This window comes from Fusarium keratoplasticum, chromosome 12, assembly GCF_025433545.1.
Source record: "Fusarium keratoplasticum isolate Fu6.1 chromosome 12, whole genome shotgun sequence".
NCBI lineage: Eukaryota > Fungi > Ascomycota > Sordariomycetes > Hypocreales > Nectriaceae > Fusarium > Fusarium keratoplasticum.
In genome coordinates this window covers 2,310,259-2,330,473 of record NC_070540.1, presented here as the reverse complement: position 1 = coordinate 2,330,473, position 20,215 = coordinate 2,310,259, and the positions used below count along the sequence as shown (strand labels likewise).

The following is a 20,215-nucleotide window of genomic DNA, read 5'->3' as shown; positions in this document are numbered from 1 at the left end:
AGTCACACCGTAGGGAGGAGGCACCAATTCTGGAAAGGAGATACAAATCGTGGCTGGCTACAATGAACACACATTCTGACATCACGAAATTTTATTGATTATGAGGAATCTGAGACAGCTTTGAACAGCGCTTAAGCATCTCGCTCGTGATTATCCAGAACATGGATAGCTTGAAACATGCTTGGTCTCGACCCCCATAGTCCATATATGGAAGAACACCGAAGTTCTCAGGCCGCCACAGACACAAATGCCTTGACTTAGCAAGCATCTTGGCTTTTCACGCCTTGGCAAACCCCCTATCGCGTGTGATTGAGCAAGTTTAAGGGGGAGGTTGGTTAGTGGAGGTAAGCATGAAGGTTCAGGAGACTTTTCACCGATAAACTTGAAGGAATGGCTCTCCCCGAAGAAAACTGCTCGTCTCAGTGCTGCTGCAAGTCTTTAAAGCCAAATAAGCTTGCGTCAGGACTGGTAAGAGCCGAGGCTGACTCAACGGCAAGCCTGGCCACCGCTGGACGCCACTTGGTGAGAGCTTGGCTGGGGTGGACGAGTTATTGGGCGTACATCCGCGCTGATCACGTATCTTATGGTGTGACCGGGGCCAATCATCACGACTTCACGTCCTGTATGGAGTGAGATGGAATCTGCTAGTATGCTGTGGAGATCTTTCTGACGTTTGAGGCGTCCATCACTACCCATCTAGGAACGTGCTGCGGATGAATTGGGCAAATTCCTGCTTTCTCAGCCCCTCAGCTCCTCACAGGCCCTTCCATCTTGGATGCACGGTCTTCTGGCTCAATTATCCCATCGAGGGCCACGCTTCAACTATCACAAAGAACACAGCATCTTGGATGCACATTGCCTGACAAATGTGGTCAAGCTGTGAGATCATGCAGAGAAACTTGACTCAGCCTCCGGAACACTCATAGCATGGGCAACTTCTGACAATAGCTCAGGATTGAGAGACATGCAGTGAACTAAAGGCACCTCGCTTAGCTAGAAAGGAAACCAGTTCGGTGAGTTCGCGAACTCCACCGTTCCTTGACAGGAGAACCTTCCGCATTGTGGCGTGCGCCTCAACGGTCAGTCCAGTCTGGATCCTCTTTCCCCGCAAAGTCTCGGTATTGAAGAAAAGCACAGACACTTGGATCAACCTAGAATATGTTGAAAGTACATCACTTGGTCCTTGTAAATATTGACAGGTTATCGATTCATCTGGTGTGTACGGCTGTGGCCGTAGTGGCTATGCTGGGCGCTTAACCCAACGATGTAACCCCGATGGTACGACATTGTAACCACCAGCCAGGTACACAGCCCAATTGCCTACCACGCCACGTCTGCTCAACTGAGACAATACTGTAGCAGTTTAGACGCTAGTGCGTGGTGATGATGCAAGCTTTAGTCTGAACGATTCAGCAGGCATCTTTGCGTCATTCAGTGGCTCGTACTACGCAGTAGTGGATCTGGAAAACGTTGAGGGCTCTGTCCGGGTGGTCCGACTGGGTGACAGAGTTTGTGGCCTTATTTCCAGCTGGAGTGCGGAGAATAAGCCTAAACAAAGGCATTGGAGATGGTGCTGGAGCCTGGCTTCGCTAAACTTGATGATGGGAGAGGTTTGCGACCTCGCACCTGTGGACGAGAGATGCTTTATGGGTGAAATTGGTGACGTCTTCAGAGCAATAAATTTCTGATACCCTCATGTGTCACTGCTCACTGCCTTGGAAAACTCACTTGAACCCCGTCATCGGAGCCCGGAGTAGAATTGTACATTCTCGTGGCGAGCTGAACGCCTGCCTTGAGGCATAAGATGCGAAGCTACTGAGTACGTTTCTTCCCCCAGCCCCCTTCATGTCGGCAAACGCAGGTCCGAGCGAAACTTTTGTCAACGGGCTACAGGTCTCTTTATGGCTGACTTCTCTAGGGCTGAAAAACGGTGACTGCTCAGCACATGGCCACGAGGAAGAGTCCAGTTCAGCCAGTCTAATGCCTGCATGGAACGGGCCGGGCGGGCCGCGCCCTGCATCCCGTAAGAACTGCTGCCACTAGTGGCGTCCCTGCAGGAGCTGACATTCCGGAAGGGGGAGACGAGGCTCACACGGGTTGTGTAAAAATTCTCACTCCCGGTCAATAAAGTGGTCTTAGCCTGTGATACGGTCTGCAATGGTGTTGCCCGTTGAGTCGAAAACGGGATGGTGGGAGGTAGAATGGGTCGAGTGCTGGACGTTGAAGGCTCATCACGCTGCAGACCATTGGCGGCCTCAGTTCCGCGAGAAAGCTTCGCATGTCTTCTCTTTCCCGTCAGCATGTAGATCATGACTTCGCCCGGGTTCGGAGAAAGCTGAGGTGTCCCAAAATGGCCGAGGATCGTCACAGTTGGAATTTACTGATCCGAGCTGGGCAAGATCGTTGTATCCGAGACTTGAGTGCTCCGCATTCGGCCCGCTAACCCCAGCTTCATCCTCTAGTAGAAGAAGTGTCTCTGTCCGCAGTCTCGGTCCGCCTGGCCATTGCCTCTCACAAGACCAAGATTGCAGTGTTGCGGGCTATAAACCCTCACACTGTGACCCGCTCCGCCAGGTACTTCCCCCTCGATCCACAAGCCGAGAAAGAAAGGCAAAGCCCGTGGCGCTTGATAGGGACAATAGATGATCACATTTTCAGGCCAATACCAGAATTCAGTTGCAAAGACTGGAGTAGTTGTACCTGTGGCGATGTGGCGTGGTGTCTAATGTCGCGCTTATGATGGTGTCTTTTCTGCTGTGCCCAATACCCCATCACCGTGAGAGAAGCGTGAATGTAGCATGGGGTGAAAACTTTGAAGTGTGTGACGAAATAACAGTAAAATAACGGCTGTGAAATTCGTAGGGCAAGGTAACCGAAGACAGCGAGGGAGGATGATCAAGCTTAAGCAACATAGAAGGTTACTAGAAGATTCAAGAGAGTGACCCAAATAGACTGAACAATTTATTACCCTCGAATTAGATGCTATCATCTCCATTGATGCTGCGCAACTCCTACCCTGTATACCCCCATATTCAGATGCAGAGCATCATTTGGGACATGCGTGCTTTATCACGTGATCAACATTGACTGTGTTGGCCGTGATGATAATCATTCCCAACCTCTCTCCATAGCTCTGTCTCCCGGGATGACTTACTGCCCAGCATATTTAACCTTGGTTCTCTGCTCAAGTCTCTGCTAACTTGTAATATCTATGATAGACTAGTGTCCTCCCTAGGCTATAACAACTATCTCCGCTCTGGATAAGATTTTTAAGGCTATAACCCTGATGCACAGTACTAAGAATCAAGCTGCGATAACAACGGAATGGTTCCCCTGCCGGGATCAAATGTCTCATCAGGAACTCATGGGTCTTCATATTGCGAGACAAGACAGCAAGCTCGGTTACAACAACGTCTGCAATGCAGCAGCATGGTGCGACACACTTTTAGCTACTCTCCGTGTCATCTCACGACTGGGTTAATATAATGGCGATCCGGGTCGAGTCTTGCTTATCTTATCTTATCATGTCTTATCGCAAGTGTGGATATGACAGGGTCCCACAAGCTGATAGGGGGGGGCTTGCACTTACCCTGTACATTCATGCTGTTGACTTGAATGAAGCACGAAAAGCTTATTGACGACATTACAATGTTTGAATTTACTTTGATCAAATCAAATATAATTATCTCCATCTACTCATCTAGTTTTAATTTTACATATCGTTGTGGCTGAATTTTGGTTGATTAAATTGCATTCCTTACTCTCTCGGAACACACGTCCTAACCCGCAACTGGAGGCCCAACCTTGATAACTTTGATCACTGATTGCGCCCAGTGTGAGAACGGCGGCTTCGTCGGCCCAGTAGACTGTGGTACTGCCAACTGGAACCCGAGGTCGGTGGCATACGAGGGCGCCACAACTGCCAATGACGTGGAGTCCTGCTACTCGTGCAAGTTTTATAGCAATACGACATGTGAAAACGAGTGGAAGTGCACGCAGAACTCGGACGAAATTTGCTTCGACTTGGGCTATGGGGCAAAGTCTTTTATTTCCGTACGTTTTACCTTGTCGTTTTGCGCTGGTACTAATAGCTTGTAGAAGGCGGATGACTAGTCGTGCTAATGGTGTCACTTTCCATGGGACACTCCAAGAAAGTAGAGACATTGATAGACCCAAAAAGGGATTATGGGTCATAGCAAAGACAGCATCAAATATCAATCACTCATCGGAAATTAGAGGAATGTTTCCTCGAACCCATTGTATTTTTGTAATTTACTCATACTCAACTAAATTAACCCCATTAAAGCTATCAAATGAGAGTGGGTGGTAATGGTCGAGGCTAGCTTGGCTAGAGCCATCCTCTAACCAGAACCGAAGAAGATAATCACTCCGTCATCCAAATCCTCATATCAATTTGAACCCCTGTTTGTAACATCGTGATCGTGAAGAACCGTGAAGGTCGATGTAGGTTATTAGTCCGCTAGCCACTCCAGTCCCAGAGCGGTGCGATGATCGACCTCGTCTTCTGGGTTGTCCATTTACCAGTGCTTCTTGCCGTCTCCGACGATGATGACGCCACCGCCAACGGCGAAGGAGCAGCCCTGAGAACCTTGCTGTATTGAAGTGCTTAGAGGTCGGAAGTGTCCTGTCTGGTTTGGCTTCACTTACGTTGTTGTTGCAGCACATCTGGATACCGTTGCAGTTGCCGCCAACTCCGCCGTTGGAGAAGGACTCGCACTTGACCTCTTCGCCATGACCATCGCTATTGCAGCAGTAGAGAGACTGCTCGTTGCCGCAGGTCTGGACGTTGATTTGGGTGGGAGGAGCGGGCTTCTCGGGCTTCTGGGGCTTAGAAGGCTTGCCGGGAACAGCAAGAGCACCGGTGGCAACGGCGAGGAGAGCGATGATGGAGAACTGCATTTTGATGAGTTGGGAGAGTTGGTCTCGAAAAGAGAGTAGTGAAGAGTAGATTAGGTTGTTGAGCTGAGTAGTGAAGAGTGAATGAGTGATGAGATAAGATGGTTGAGGTGAGGAGAAGGACACCCTTATATATCCATTTTGCCCTGATAGTTTCGAGGAGTCTGTCGTTTTTGCTTCAACAAGACTACCACAGTATCCCTTCTGTACGCCTCGACCAGCCTTTCTCAGCTGAACTTAGAGCCATTAAACTCTTTTCCTGCCCCTTACACCATCATGAGCACCAAGATGATGCTGCCGAAAGCCCGATTTAAAGCCATTGAACTCAACAACTATACAAAGATTGTCAGATGGTTGGAGGAGAAATCAAGAGGGTGGATCGAGACGCGGCCCAGGTGAGCCCAGGCCGATGACCGAGGAGAACAGAACCGAGTCTGGTTGCGAGGTGGGCGGTAAGACGACAGAGATGGGCTGATGGGGCAAACAGCTGAAAGAGTGAATCTGGGTATTAGACTTTAACCTAATGGTAACTAATTAGGGAGCTCTGGTTGTTCCGAGGGTCGAGACCGGCCGGTGTAGGAACTCAGCGCCATCAAGACGAGTCAGGGACATGACGCATGTAACGGCACGGATGTTGCAATACGAATCACAGTCAAAGACACGAGTCCATATGTTGGACTTTAGAGTGAGAGATAGAACATATCTACCTACGCTCTGACCGACATGCCAAGACCGACAAGCCGAGACCGACAAGCCGAGACCGACAAGCCGAACCCCCCAAGGTCCTCAAGATGACATTGCATCGAAATTACTACGTGTAACGGAACGGATGGTCCGACGGGGCGACGGCCAACTCAACGAAACCGGCAAGGGAATCTAGGCTTTTGTGTGTACCTGGAAATAGCTGGGGCCGAGCGACTTACGCCCTGACTACTGCAAGACGGGAATAGCCAGGAACTCGTGGCCACCAAGAGGAGATAAGAACACAAACGCCTACAAGGCATGTAGCCGCAAACATCTTCCGATGCATAAGCACTCAAATGCATGTACACATTAGACTTCAAATTGTAACTGAGAATGTCCGAGCGTGACAGGGCGGTCCGAGCCCGCACGGCGATGGAGTTCGGAACTCGGTCTTGTGGCTCAGTTAACCCATCGAGGGCCGGGCTTCAACTGTAATAAAGTGGAGTTCGGACCTCATAACATCAATATGAGGTAAGGACACAGGCAGCGAGGTTGCATATAACGACACAAATGTCCGAATACGAACGCAGCTGAACTATTAAGTTGCTGCGTAAATACCTCATGCACTAAATTTGGCTAAAGCACGGCCAACAGACTCAGGGCAGCTTCAGTGCTCGATGGACGGACCGCCAAAGTTATGGGGCAATAACCTTATGTTCGGGTCATCGCGCATGCTCATCTTGCAGAATACGGGCCCTCGCCGTCCGAATTTGGAAACGAGCAGCTAGTCACGCTGTTTGGGGTGCCGAGTTCCAAACCTAAGCACGGTTGAGTAATTATATCATGTAGTTATACACAAAAATGGGAGATACCCAGCGTTTCAAGGGGGGCTGATGTACCTTTCCCGCCCGCCTATTCCCAGACTTGAAAACGAGGACTAAGTAAGAGGGTCTACACAAATACCGGCCATCGTCTTCTTCGTCTTATCTGCTTTTTAATCATCTCGGTCACTCTAGATCTCGCTACCCCGCTCGTTACTGGCACTCTCAAGTCTTCTGCACTCTCAAGTCTTCTGCACTCTATCTTTTGTACTACTAGCTCAACGCTCAAGCTAGATAACGCGATCATGCACTTTTCGACTGTCCTCTACGGGTTTGCCCTCCTGCAGGGCGCCATGGCGTCTCCCCTCAACGAGCCCGTTGCCGAGGTTGAGGCTCGCGACATCGAGCCCCGAACTCCGCAGCTTGGGGATATCCCCTGGCCAAGGATGCCGACTCTGAAGAAAAGTAAGTAGTTGAAAACCTCAAGGCGATTACTCTAACCGGAGATTACCTTTACAGAGGCTGGCAAGGGCGGCAAGGGCGGCAAAGATGGCAAGGGCGGCAAGGGCGGCAAGGATGGCGGTGACGAGTGCACCTCGACTGGCGGAGGAGACTCGAACGGTCAGGGGAACTACTGCTCTAGCGGCACCCAGTATTGCTGCACCACCGATGCCAATGGCGGTATGTGCTCCCACTGCTCCTTAATCGCGCTGAAGATCTGACGTCCCGTAGTTCAAACCTGCGATAACTCGAGTGTCTGCAACGCAAAGATCATTTGCTGCAACAACAACTCCGGTGTAAGTGACTCAACTTGCTCGTCCAGTTCCAGAATTCATGAGGTTTCTAGTTCCAAATGTGCATTGGTGAGATCGACTTCAACGCGCCCGTCACCATCAACATCAATATCTACCGCAAGCGAGACCATAAGCAGATCGAATCGTGATTCCTGGAAGAGGATGCTCCCGTGTCTCCAATGGCTTTGGCGGTGCGGCGACGCGCTAGGGTGCGGCTTACTTTCGTTTCTTAACACTCATTTACACTGTGTGAAACTCACTCCTTTTGGATGCGTTAACTATGTAGCTTATGTAGTACTGAATGAGACCTTTATGTGCCTTGTTCATCAAGTTCAATTGCCTCAATCATGCGGAGCTGAGAAGCCCAACTTTTCCGATTCATGAGCGATACTGCAGGCCGATGGATCTCGGCCACGAGGAAGCTGGCGGAACTCGCCCTCCAAAGTAGGCCGACGAGACTCGGGCATAGAATTTCAATAGCCGAGCTTTGCGGCCATAGCTTAAATGGAGATGTTGGTGCTGGGACTTGAAGGTTTAAGCTTTAGTACTAAGGTTAAAAATTTAACTGCCTCTTTGTAACTGTGACATCAACTATAGCCGGATCTGACTACCCGAGGTGGGCTCGGGCCACCAACCTCCTGATTAACAGCCAGACGGGCTAGCCAACTGCGCCATTGGGGAGATGCTCAATGTTATGATTGGATGATACTGAAGGTTGCAATCAGTGGCCATGAGCCTCGTTTCAGGATGGCAAACCGTGCGTCACGGTCCTTTGAGACTCGGGGGGATTCAGAGAACGATGGATTAAAACACGGAAGCCAGTTGACAATTATGGCAACTGATTCCTAAGGAATGGCATGTTGATTGGGCCGCGACAAGTGGCTGGCCGTGATAATGTCAGTCAGCCGTGGGTATACATATCCCTTGCTGACGCGTCAGTGTGCATTTCGTCGGTGCCGCTCCGAGAATACGACCTCACTCGTCGGCCTTGGTCGCCCATTATTTTGCGAACGCCTAATACCAATAGTAACAATTTTCACCCTTTCTCCCAGGGCTACCATGTTACATTGACATCCACAAGGCCAAAACGCCCCCAACAGCTCCGGTCATCAGACCGGGAACCTTTTCCATGATGGACCCATTGCCTGAACTCGTTGAACCCTCCTGATCATTTGTGCCCTCAGTGCTGGTGCCCTCAGTGTCGGTTTCCTCGGTGCTGGTCGCCGACGGCATGGAACTTTCATCCGTAGATGACGGCTCAGCCTCACCACTGGCCTTCAAGTACCGGGAGCTCGCACTTTCAATCAGGGAGGAGTAGTCGTTCGCCGTCAGAGGGATCTTGGTAGCGCAGCTGATAGAGGCCGGCTCGGGAGCTGCAGTCTGACGGCCACTGCAGAGTGGCCAGCCCTCGCAGGTGCTGAGGTTCAAGGTCCCGCCGACGCAGCAGTGACCGTCGTTGTCGCCAGTAACTTGCAGCACGCCTGGGCATTTCGTGCCGATAAGTCTGTTGTTACCGCTTTCAGCCTGGGCGTCGCCGGTGAGGGTGGCGCCGTTGACTATGACTACCGCGTCCGCCATGGATTGGCTGGCAAGGGAGAGAGCCAGAGCAGAAAGAAGAAGAGTGGAAGTGGGCATATTGAAAATGTTGATGGTCTTGGGGTGGCTTGGAAAAGTCCAAGGTGGGAATTTTCCACTGGAGAATATTGTTGTCAGGGAAGAGAATCAATCCATGAGGGGCGTCCGTGGATTGATGGCTAGGATGGCACGTCCCTTAAGGCCGGTTTCTGGGGTGGGGGCTTCTTACCACTGGCTTCTCGGTTAGGTGACATTATGAGAGGGCAGGAGTGATAAGTTGATCGTCGTCACCAAGTCCCTGAGTACGGCCGAGCTAATAGTAATGTTGGTAGACACAACCAGGAGGCGCCAATGGCAAAAATTGCCCATATTAGAGGCCGTGGTAATCTTCTTGTTCGTGATCGCTACAGCACCGGATAGGGAAAGCCACCTCGAGCCATCCCTACACGGCTACGCCCGTCATTCATCGACATTAACCCACTCAGCGAGCACACCAAGTAAAACAGGATAGCCATTCTGCTTAGCCACTGTTGCCTCCAAGACTCCGTCTTTCCCCCAGGTCACCCCCAAGCCGCCTAGAACCTCGGGCAAGATGGAAATGCTGGCATCCCCGTCGGTTGACTCGGATCGCAACGCCTTGGCGACCTCGGGTGGCAGCCTGACAACAAGCTCAACGCCGTAAGCAAGAAGCAGTTTCTTCGTCTTGAGTGTTGGCCTGCGCAGGGGCAAGACGGAATCCTCCGAGATTGGGGGTAGGACTGTCTTGAGACCACTGACGTCCCTGATTTCCCAGTATGTCAGAGCTGCGTTGCTGTTCATCAGGCGTGAACTTACCAAAGCCCCCGGCGGATATCAAAGGCCTGCATACCTCGATACTTGATCTCGATGACAACATCCTTCATCCAAGCTGGCACATCATCCAACTTCTCATCTTCAACATGATTGAGCCCCAACTGTGACCACGTCTTGTGTTGCTCATGCCCGTCTGCGGATGAGCTGGAGAAGAGGGGCGAGAAGCTGAAGCTCCTAGTCTTGCTCGGCGAAGTACCCATGATCCAATCATTTGAAGCTGATTCATAGCCAGACAAGTAGTGGAGGGGCAAGTAGGTCTTGTCGACCTCTGTTGGGTGCGTCGGTCTGTCTCGCAATGCGCAGGGCATGTTATTCCTATCATATTTCCAAAAGTTGAACAAAGCACATTCATTTCCATGAGCTCAGTTGGTCTTACCCTTTCTTCAACTCCAGATGATCCCTCGCCGAGTCCAGCATCGCACGCACACGATTCACGTCAGACAACTCCCGTCCTTGGACCTCCTTGAGCCGAGCCGACTTGGCATCACGCGTGTCGCAGGCAGTGCGGTACTCATCCCCGAAAGCACTATTCGTCCATTCGAGAAAATTGACCTTTGGATCTGCTTTGGCGACAGCCGTGAATTGTTTAAGCATCTTGTTGAATCGTAGATCGGCTACGTGCGCGGCGGCCTGGTACTCCTTGGAGGCCTTCTGAACCTCTGCAGGATTTGCTTGGGAAGTCTGATTATGGTCAGTCACTTCTCTCAAAGTTTGCTTTATTAGGGGGAAGGGAAAAGATGAAGTACATCCTCAACATTTCGAACATATCTAGGGAAGCAAGCAGTTAGCATCACCTTCAAAAAGGGTAGAATGGCGCCGTTATGGTATTCTCACGCTCTAAGCCACTCAAAGTAGCTCACACCTCGAGTACTAAAGACGGGTGTACCCTCAGGTTGAATAGGGTCAGCAACGCTGTATAGCGCCTCGTTCAGATACTCGGCGTCATCGAGCGACGTTGGAATGCCGTACTGTAGAGGACTCCCGACAAGCATAACTTGTTTCGTTGCATGAAGGTCCTCGTCCAACGTGAGGAATGGCCGTAGTGCAAATGCAAACGCCTTGAGCGTGGGGCTGTATCGTCCGGGACTCGGTCCTGTAGGTGGAGGAGTGGGGGGAACGGGGGCGGGAGCGGGAGGACCCTTCCATGGTCTACTGTCGATTGGCAAGGGGGCATAATGAGCTGGAGGTGGCAAGTGGATGTCGCCGGCTATGCCCGGTAAAGAAACATTGACAGCAGTTGAAATGGAATGGGACGTGGGCGTCGTCAAGTCAGGAGTGGCCGCTCGGTCGATTGGCATGTGGCTGTGGTTTGCCGGAGGGGGTAAGGATATCTCGCTTTTGTTTTCCAAAGCAACAGAGTTGGTTCTACGTTGGAAAGAAGCGCGATGATCATTTTGGCGAGGCTCATGTAGCCGAGATGAATGAAGGACCGGCTGAGCCTCAGTGCTGTCTATGTGAATGATGCCGGCCGCAATCAGTTGATCTCTCAAAGTGGAGTCCATGGCGGTTTTTATGGTTTTGGGGGACTTGAAAAACAAAGATGGGCGGATGATGGAGGATCGGGGATGGGAGAGTTCTACCGTCTTATGTATCATTGACTTGGGCACTCACTCGACGCTCTTGTTCTAGTCACTTTCACGCCTCAGCTGGGAGCTGTTGGCGATCAATTCCAAAAGCCGAATGGAGCATGCACACACATATGCAGGCCAAGGTCAATACTTTGCTTTTAGCCTGCGGCAACTATGGAGAAGATTTGCCGACAAAGTGAGACCCATCCCGTAACAGTCCATCTCAGCTAGCCTACCCGGTGAATCTGGAGTACTTTGTTTGTACTGAACCCTGCCGAGAGGCCCAGTCGCTCCGTCTTAGACGCTCACTTGCTGTCCTCGAACGCCGAGAAGGACCGAGTTGCCAAAGGTTGGTGCGGGGATGACCTTCAGCTCGCCAGTGGACTTGTTCCAAGTGAAAGTTGAAGTCTCCATGTTGTCTTCCTTGGCCGTCCCACCACTGGCGTAGAAGCCAAAGAGATTGAAGATGACATTGCCACCACCACTGGCAGATGTTTGGTCCTTGATGGCCTTGTCAAGCTGTTCCTTGACTTCCCCGCTCACAGTGCAGGTGAGGGTAAGCTTGGAAGCACACAAGAACTGTACAGGGCGGATGAGGGTCTCCAGCTCAGGAGTTCTATCGGTCGTGTTCTTGTACTTCTTTCTGATTTGAGGTATGTTCCTGCAAATGGTCAGCTTTCTGGACACGATGCACTCAGGAGTGAGCTGGGCCTTACCAGATTCCAGGGCTGACGTTGAAGAACTGGAGCTGCTTCCAGCTCAACTCGATCGAGACACTGCTCTTGCTCTCGTTGACTTTGACCTCCTTGTACTCATGACGCTTGCTACCGCGGGCACCAATGCGGAAGAGACCAAAGAAGCTGACGCCGCCGCCGCCTTCAACATTCTTGAACCCAAACTCGCTCCACTTGGTCTTCTTGGCTGTCTCAAAGTCGAGTTTGATGGAGCCAGACGTACCCGTGGTGTCGAAATCGAGCGCCCATCTGTCCATGGAGTCCCTGTAGGTCGGATCAATGTTGTAGGCGGCGCGGTAGTAGAGATCCGATTTCTGAGGCTCAGGAACAGGAGCACCGTGGCCGTCCTTCTTGGCCTTTTTGATGGCCTCGGCCAAGCCGAGTACTTGCTCTGCCTTACAAGGCATCGTGATGCTGTAGACAGGGGAAGTCAGCGTGATTATTCCCCAGAAAAATGTGTATATCTGCTTCTGGTCCTCTGACTCACCCAGCAGAATAGTCCTTTGCAAGTTTGGCATCCTGAAGCCTGGTCCGCTCATTATCCCAGTCCGCGTAGTCGCCATCGTACAGCTCCAGAAGAAAAGAGCTGAGTCTGCCACTGGCGACGGAGTACGCGTCCTCGGCCGAGAGAAAGACTTTGGCGTTGGAACGGCACCAGGTGCGAAAGTCAGGGGTGTCAGGATCATCCTTCTTTTCTTCACGCCAATCCTTGAGGGCCTTGCGTCTTCGTGTCTGATAGTTTTCGTCGGACTCGTCGAGCTCCTTTTCCAACTCCTTGCGCTTCAACTTTTGCTCCGGGGTTTCTTCTCCCTTGGCCTAAAACTCGTCAGATGTTGGATTACGATGGTCGGGGATTCTCTTACCGGCTTGACCGACAGCAAGTATCTGAAGAACGGAAACTATCAGCACACATGATCGAGTACAGGGGTTCATGGATTGACTCACTGAAGTAGAGCTTCGACGTAGCCCGTGGTACCAGACCCAGGGATGTAGACAGGCTGGGTGGGCTTCATGAGAATGTTCGCCTCTTGGAACAGGAACTCATTAGTGGTCGCCATTGGGATGTACCGCGAGGCGGGGATACTGCGATTGGTATCTCCAGCAGTGTACCAGTAGTCCTGGTCCATGGTAGGATCACGATTGACGTTGCCTGCCTTGGCCTTGATGGCGTTAGCATAGGCCTTGAAGGCAACCTCGCCAAAGTCCTGGTCAGACATATTTGCGTAGAAGACGTAGGTTGACTTGGGGATAGAGGTAGAAATGTAAATAGAAGTGAGAAGCGTTCTGGATCTGATTTGAGTTGCTGATGTAGGAAGCTGCTCTGTGAATAGCGAGAGAGGGGAGAATGGCGTGGTCTTTATACTCTTGCCTCTTGACCTTCAATACGTATCAATTGGCAAAAGAGCCTTCCAAAATCACACTCATCGCCGTCCGTAGGTAATTCGCCTACAGGCTGGCTCGTCACGCTCGCCTGGATCACCACAACTCGCAAAGACTTGATCTTCCTGACGTCCTATTCAAGGTAAGAACGTCCAGTGGCTTAACTTCAGGGCAGCTGAAATCCACTTGGCATTGTAACCGCCGGGTATCACGGTCTGCGGGTTCGAGGTGTCTACATCCTGCCTGGAGGTTTCTATTGGCCTCGGCGGTACCTGAACACTACCGCTCCGGGTAGCCGATTTCCTTCGCCATCACACGGCAGCTAGAAGATTCTGCCGGTCTGTCGAAGTATCGCGCGGGTCTATACGGAGTAGCTCTGGTACAGACCTTCCTGGGACACGGCTCAATTGACTTGCTGACAATACGAAACTGGACAAACGGCTGCAGCCCGCGGATGCTCATCCCACATGAGACAAAGGCCTCGCGTTGTCGTCTACCGGCAGCGGCTAAGGCAGATTAGGACGCGATTTCTTCAGCAGATATTGAAACCTGCAGCACACCAAGACAGTCATGCAGTGTTGCTATCTGAGAGGTCAGTGCTGGCATCCATGTCAGGGAAAAGCGAGACACCAGCACAAAGGTCTGAGCTCAACTCCGCATAAACATGGTCAATAGAGCAGCTATAATAAGAACAAATGAAAAAAGATCCAAAGTATTACAGTGATTATAGCATCCTTTTCGTTATTTTATTATATTTTACAAAACTTCTTTACTATCCTCATGAAGAGCTTTCTAGCACTCGTGAAGTTCCACTCTCTTGTTCATTTCTCGACCCGCGTGGCTGGGTGGTTTATGAGCGGAAACGATCCACGCAGAACAAAGCAGACCGAGAAGACTACTGCAACTTTCCGTGCTCCTGAGGAGAGATCCATTGCCACGGCCAATGAATCCCCAACCTGGTCACACTGGCCACGAAGTAGACAGCTCCTTCCCCTCACTACCCCACCGTAATGTCTCATTCATCTTCTTTTATCGGCTTGCCCCTCTCGCCCCGGTGAGTAACTCGCAGACTCGCTGAGCCGAATTGAGCACAAACGCCTTCTTGGCATGCTTGTCAAGTGTCATGATCACATTCTGGATCGACATCGACTTTCGACCGCCATGATGCTAAACGTCATGCGCCAAGTGAATTCTTCCGACGGGCGTCCGGGAGTCTGATTGATCATATAAATGACAGCCCTTGTCTATTCCGTCTGTGGCGTCCATCCAACCAGGGTTCGTAGCTGTTGAAGACTCACCACAAAGTATCTGACCGCGATGCACTTGAATGGTTCTTCAACCCGGTCGAGGGAATAGATCAGCTTCAGCCAGCCATTGATACTATTTCCCTGGTTGATTTCCCTAAACGAACAACTGCCGATCTGCAATCATGCGTTGAGCAGTTTGCACCTGTTCCGGAAAAGGGAAACTGGCTACGGTGAACACATCTCGGCATCACGGACTTTTATTGAGCATGAGCAATCTGCAAGTGCATTAAACGACGCCCAAGTATCCTTTTCGTGGCGATCCTGACCATGAACGGCTTGCCGCGGCCTTTTTATATGGAGTAACAATGTGCTAATGTGTCAACGATGGAACCTTTCATCATCACAGCGTCTCCAAAGTATTACTATTATTCTCATGTACTTCCCAATATTTTATAATATTGTATATAAAATTATTTATTGAATTTAGATGACTTAGTCAACACTCTGCCGCCCCGGTCTCTCGTTTATTTCTTAACCGGCTTGGGTGTTTGATCCTTAATGACTAGCGTAGCCTGGAACTTGACCTCTTTCCCAGCAAATTCTCGATATTGAATGATCCATCACGGACAGGATCAGCATGAAACATATTGACGCGATATTACTTGGCATCGCAGCATTATCAAATGATCGACCCATCTACTTCATACCGCTCGACCGCCGAAGACTTTACGGTATATGTGGCTATGCTGGGCGCTTAACCTGTGATGTAACCAGGGTGATGGCCGACAGCCAGGTACATATGCGTGCTCCAATCACAACTAAGCCACGTCTGCTCGACTGAGACAGTAAGCAGTAGTTCGGACGGCAGTAAGTGTGTGACGATGATGCAGGTTTCTGTCCGAACCATTGGAGTACATAGGCCCCTGCCATGTACTAGTGGATTTAGGTACTGCACTCTTTGTCCAGACAGGTAAGCAACGCGCGTCCCAAGCGACCAGTTCGCAGCCTTGATTGGGACACGATATTCAGAGCTAAGAAACGGTGACGGCTTGACGCAGGAAGTGTAGGCTCGGTCCAGTGCCTGCAAGGGACGGGCCGGGCGGGCCGCACTCTGAATTCCGTATGATCTGCTGCCGCTAGTGGCCTCTTTGCAGGAGCTGACGTGCCAGACTGAAACAATGAGGCTGGATGGGGTTGAAGATTTGCACGGCGAATCGATAGTTTAGCTGGAAGCTATGATGACGTTGTATTTGATGTGGAAACCGTTGGGTTGGCAGGATGCTGGGTGCCGATCACACTCATTGCGCGTCTGGTTCCCATGGAAGCGTGGATCTTGGGTTCGGTCTGTGTCGGGAAACGCAGAAAGAACCCCAAATAGAAAGGGCTGTCTTGATTTTGACTACTGTGTACCAATGATGTAGCCGAGCCTTTCCAGTGCAGGGCATTGACAATGTAGGATGAGCGCGGGGAGATAACTTAAAATCACGCAGCTGGACGATAGCATGCAAGAAGTCTTACCAACTAGAACATCTAGAGTAAAATAAGAAGTCGCCGAAAAAAAGCAAGGACAATTGTAGTCCAATAAATCGGCCTGAGAAGCCAACTGCGGGTATTTAATAGGTAGGTGCTGAAGGGCATCTCTGGGGCACACGTAACAGCTCACGTGTACCCATTGACAGTTCTCAGCTCAGGGGGTGGGGTGATGGCTTTTTCCCTTTTTACATACATACAGCTCTCTTTGCGAGGCTGGTTAATCGGTCAGTGCCAGACTTGACTCTGACTGTTCGACATATTGTCGTGCCAGAGACATCTGTGGTGTTCTACTATTGTGGTAAACAGGCCGAGAGTCAAGTATTTAATCTTAGGGGCACGACTTGGGGCATCGTGACAGCCCGCGCAGTACCGCATTTTCATCTTCGCGAGGTTGAATATTAATAAACTAAGTTCTACTTCACGACGAAAAGACATCACCCCCATATTGTAAGCCTACAAAGCCTCTGGCCGCACAACTTAAGCGGGGACACACTGGGAGTAGTAGTCGTTGTGCTTGAGGCATTTGAGGCCAGAAGCGCACTTGGTAGCACCAGTCCAGTTGTTTCCGCCGCACTGGCCGTACGCAGAAACCGCAGCGCCAGAAGAGCTAGAGGGAACAGAAGTGGCAGAAGGCTTGGCGGCGGCGGTGGTCTTGACAGCAGCAGGCTTGGTGGTAGTAGGCTTGGTAGCAGAAGCCTTGGTCGAAGAAGCCTTGGTGGTAGAGGGCTTAGTGGCACTAGAGACGGGAGAAGCAGAGTTGCTGCTGCTGCTGCTGCTGCTGCCAGTGGCCCAGCCGTTCTTCTGAGACAGGTAGTACCACCAGTTGCGGTACATCCAGCCGTCAAAGTCGGTGATCTCCATGGAGGAACCGGCAAGCATAATAAAGTTGCTAACTCCAGTGGGGGTCCAGTCGTAGAAGTCATCCAGTCCAAAGGTGTGGCCCTACAGGACTCATTAGTACCATGTCATGCATCAATTTGGAGGACCATACCATCTCGTGGAGCAGAATGTGCACAGAATCGGAGTCAAGGTTGTTCAGCATGTACTCAGATCCAACCTGCTGTCCCCAAGACCATCCGAAACCGCCCTCAAGACCGTCAGTCAGCCAGAGAGAGTGGTCGAAGTGACGAGCAGCGCCAGCCTTGCAGCCGCTGTAGTCGCCATCGAGGTGAGCATCACGAGCGCATCCAATATCGCACATGGGAATGCCATCGGCATCGAGGCCAGTGTAGATATCAAGGCCGTCGGTCGAGCCCTGGAGCAGGCTCTTGTCCTTGACAGCCCAGCCCACAATGTTGACCTTGACGTTTTCGTAGGGGAAGCCGTTGTAGCCATAGAGCCACTTGAACCACTTCTGATACTGCTCGTTGTACTTGCTAGCAATCTTGGTTCGCTGGGCAGCAGTCACAGTCTTCTTGGAGTCCCATCTGACACAGATGTTGAGGAAACTATGAATATGTCAGTGTCCATACCCCAAGCAACTGAACTGTTAGACAATACCCCTTGTTGGCCATGATCTGGTGGAAACCCCAGTTCTGGTTGTCATCAACGCCCTTAGGTCCGTAGGTAGACTCATAGTGCTTCCAGACCTCCTCAAGAGGAGTCTTCAAGTTCGAAGGCGGGTTCCAGCCCGACTGGCGCTTGACAGGACGGTTGCTGAGGTGGTCGGGAAAGGCGCGCTTAGACTGAGGGAGACTCTCGAGGTTCTTCCAGACCGAGGGATCGAGATCCGACTGGGCGGCAGTCGAGGCGACAAGGCCGGCGAGGAAGGTGGAGAAAGTAGAGACACGCATGATGGCAAGGTGGATACGTATGTTATGAGTTATGAAAGAGTGAATAAGAAGTATAATGAATGTACAAAATTAGAACAAAAAACTCCGACCTTGGCAGAGTGAACGAATGAAGATGCTTGAGCTGAGACAAAAGAGAAGCTTAAAGCCTATAAGCTCACGTTATATATACATCAAGCAATGCGAGGCAATCCGAGGATTGCGCGGAAAGCTACCATGTTTCAAAGTGAACAGGAGATGGTGGATCTTGAATAAATTAAGGGCGAACCGTCGTGTCGGAAGAGGATCGCCAAGGGGTGGAAAAATAATCCCCGGTCTAGACCCCGGCGATGACCAGGTTCCATCACGCGCCTTAACTCGTGTTTCTGTAAGCATCGTTCTCAGACCCTGGTAAGCTTATCCCTTGATCGGGAATTGGCGAAAAGATGGGATGAAAGACTGGTCGTGATTGGGGGAACGTAGTTTGTGTTTTGGTGTCAAACGACGGGATTATTCGATGGTCGATAAAAGCCTACGCAGAAACGCGCCCTCCGGCGCCCTAATGTAATGATAAATTGCGCTACCTTCACTGGTCTCGCAACTGACTGGAACCAGTGCAGCCCTGCAGACCTGGAACGCTATGCTGAACTATCGTCTTATGCCAAGAGCTCAAAGCCGATGGTCCGATACATAAAGTTGTGACTATGATCATATTAACCGATCTCAAAACCTTGGTGTCACTTGTCAGGCCGGGATACACTCAGACAACGTGGGAAATAGCCAGGTCCGCGATTACTACCGATGTAATGTTCAGGCGTCCTCATTCTATACATTGGGAACAACGAGTCCCCTAACTGAAAGGCCCGACGGTTCAAATCTTTGATCCACAACCTCAAAACAGTGTTGTCCAGGAGGAATCTCTCCTCTTATATGAAGAGTTGTGACCGCCAAGGTATCCGGGGTCGCGCTGGGAAGAAAAGCCAGCTTGCATGTGAGACCGTCAACTGCTACGACGAGGTTTTGCTCCTTCTCAAAAGAGCTAGTGTACTGAATAGCCAAGGTCAATCTGCTAACCGTTGCTCGGCTCTCAAAAGTAACCTTGGAAGCGGTGGCGGCGTTCTCGTTGTCAGGTTTATACATGGTAGATGGGATGGCATCTCTGGTCCCGCCGGCTCTAGCATCCAGAACAAAGCTGTCGATATTCTCCAGGGTGACGGTCCAACCACTGATGTTGAGTGGCAGCCACACGTATGTACTACGTGGTAGCGGAGGATGCTCCCAGCGGTCTCCCATGTACAGCACAGACGACCCCAAATCCAGAATAAAGGTAACTTGTGAGCCGTAGGTGGCTGTTCCGGCCTCAGCAAAGAGCTTCCAAGGCTCCCATGGTCCAGTCAAAGATGTTGAGGTCGTGTACATGTTGTCGTTGAGCTCCCAGCCTGCCATAAAAATTAGAAACAGACCCTTGCACGAAGGCGATAACCACTGACCAGTGAGCTGCGACGCGAGCAGATAGTAGATGCCATTCCGCTTAATCATGGCAGGGCTCTCTAGATGCTCTGGGAACAGGTGGAGCATCTTGGTGACGGAGAGATAGTCGTTAGACAGCTCGTAAATGCGAAGTCCATTGGGACGCTGGTTTCTCATGTCAGCAACGGCCAGCCGCCAACCAGAGAGAAGACTCACATCTTCGCTCATCAGGTAAGCTTTATCATCGTCGTCAACAAAAACCCCGATGTCACGGCTCTCAAAGCCCAGAGGTCGGAAGCTTCCCCTGTACTGAAAACGACCAGTGACGGTATCGCAGGCTGCGACACCCACTTTGGCATCTTTGTACTCCAGGTCTTCAATATGCATCCACATAACATATTTGTTGGTCAACTTGTTGTAGATGACCTTCGGACGCTCCACAAGGCGACCAGGGCCTAGGTCGCCAGACCCCTGACGGCTCAGAACAGGGCCCTCATACTTCCACTGCGCAAGGTCATTGGTACTGTAGCAGTTGATGTTCTGGAAGCATGTGCCTTCTGTCTTGTCCTCGCCATGCCAGTACCACGTGGCTCCCACTTTGAGGAAGCCTCCGCCGTGGGCCTGGATGTGCCGTCCATTGCTGGCAGTCCATGTAGCCCCTAAGAAATTTTGGATGTCAGCACATCATCTCGCCTAAGGAAATTCAAGTAATACAAACCTGGGAATACTTGAAGGTCGGTTGTTTCAGCCATGTTCGACAATTGCATGCAAAGTGTTCTTGTGTTCACACTCCGGGAAGTGGCAACTTGTCTTGACTACCCCGTCCTACCTATTTCTAGACAAGCCTCGCGGATATGATACCTGCTGCTGC

General features: G+C 51.1%; 6 protein-coding genes across 6 annotated transcripts; 1 reads left to right on the top strand and 5 right to left on the bottom strand.

The window, feature by feature from the left end:
• Nucleotides 1-4,538: 4,538 nt before the first annotated feature.
• Nucleotides 4,539-5,100, bottom strand: NCS57_01438500 (uncharacterized protein; the record flags this gene model as incomplete). Its single annotated transcript, XM_053063989.1, has 2 exons — nucleotides 4,669-5,100; nucleotides 4,539-4,613 (listed from the first exon to the last, which is right to left on the bottom strand). Exons 1-2 carry the CDS (start codon nucleotides 4,918-4,920, stop codon nucleotides 4,539-4,541), a joined length of 327 nt encoding a protein of 108 aa, XP_052907322.1. The 5' UTR covers nucleotides 4,921-5,100.
• A 1,627-nt stretch (nucleotides 5,101-6,727) lies between these two features.
• On the top strand, nucleotides 6,728-7,365 carry NCS57_01438400 (uncharacterized protein; the record flags this gene model as incomplete). The annotated part of the gene is made up of 4 exons (XM_053063988.1): nucleotides 6,728-6,887; nucleotides 6,942-7,103; nucleotides 7,155-7,219; nucleotides 7,270-7,365. 4 exons carry the CDS (start codon nucleotides 6,728-6,730, stop codon nucleotides 7,363-7,365), a joined length of 483 nt encoding a protein of 160 aa, XP_052907321.1.
• A 913-nt stretch (nucleotides 7,366-8,278) lies between these two features.
• NCS57_01438300 (uncharacterized protein) lies at nucleotides 8,279-8,851 on the bottom strand (the record flags this gene model as incomplete). Its single annotated transcript, XM_053063987.1, has 1 exon — nucleotides 8,279-8,851. One exon carries the CDS (start codon nucleotides 8,849-8,851, stop codon nucleotides 8,279-8,281), a length of 573 nt encoding a protein of 190 aa, XP_052907320.1.
• A 2,657-nt stretch (nucleotides 8,852-11,508) lies between these two features.
• On the bottom strand, nucleotides 11,509-13,162 carry NCS57_01438200 (uncharacterized protein; the record flags this gene model as incomplete). The annotated part of the gene is made up of 5 exons (XM_053063986.1): nucleotides 11,509-11,872; nucleotides 11,928-12,359; nucleotides 12,433-12,761; nucleotides 12,809-12,830; nucleotides 12,891-13,162. 5 exons carry the CDS (start codon nucleotides 13,160-13,162, stop codon nucleotides 11,509-11,511), a joined length of 1,419 nt encoding a protein of 472 aa, XP_052907319.1.
• Nucleotides 13,163-16,582: 3,420 nt separating this feature from the next.
• On the bottom strand, nucleotides 16,583-17,898 carry NCS57_01438100 (CBM1 domain-containing protein; the record flags this gene model as incomplete). Its single annotated transcript, XM_053063985.1, has 3 exons — nucleotides 16,583-17,047; nucleotides 17,097-17,553; nucleotides 17,606-17,898. 3 exons carry the CDS (start codon nucleotides 17,896-17,898, stop codon nucleotides 16,583-16,585), a joined length of 1,215 nt encoding a protein of 404 aa, XP_052907318.1.
• Nucleotides 17,899-18,699: 801 nt separating this feature from the next.
• NCS57_01438000 (Alpha-L-rhamnosidase) lies at nucleotides 18,700-20,096 on the bottom strand (the record flags this gene model as incomplete). The annotated part of the gene is made up of 4 exons (XM_053063984.1): nucleotides 18,700-19,313; nucleotides 19,365-19,509; nucleotides 19,561-20,003; nucleotides 20,063-20,096. 4 exons carry the CDS (start codon nucleotides 20,094-20,096, stop codon nucleotides 18,700-18,702), a joined length of 1,236 nt encoding a protein of 411 aa, XP_052907317.1.
• Nucleotides 20,097-20,215: the final 119 nt, after the last annotated feature.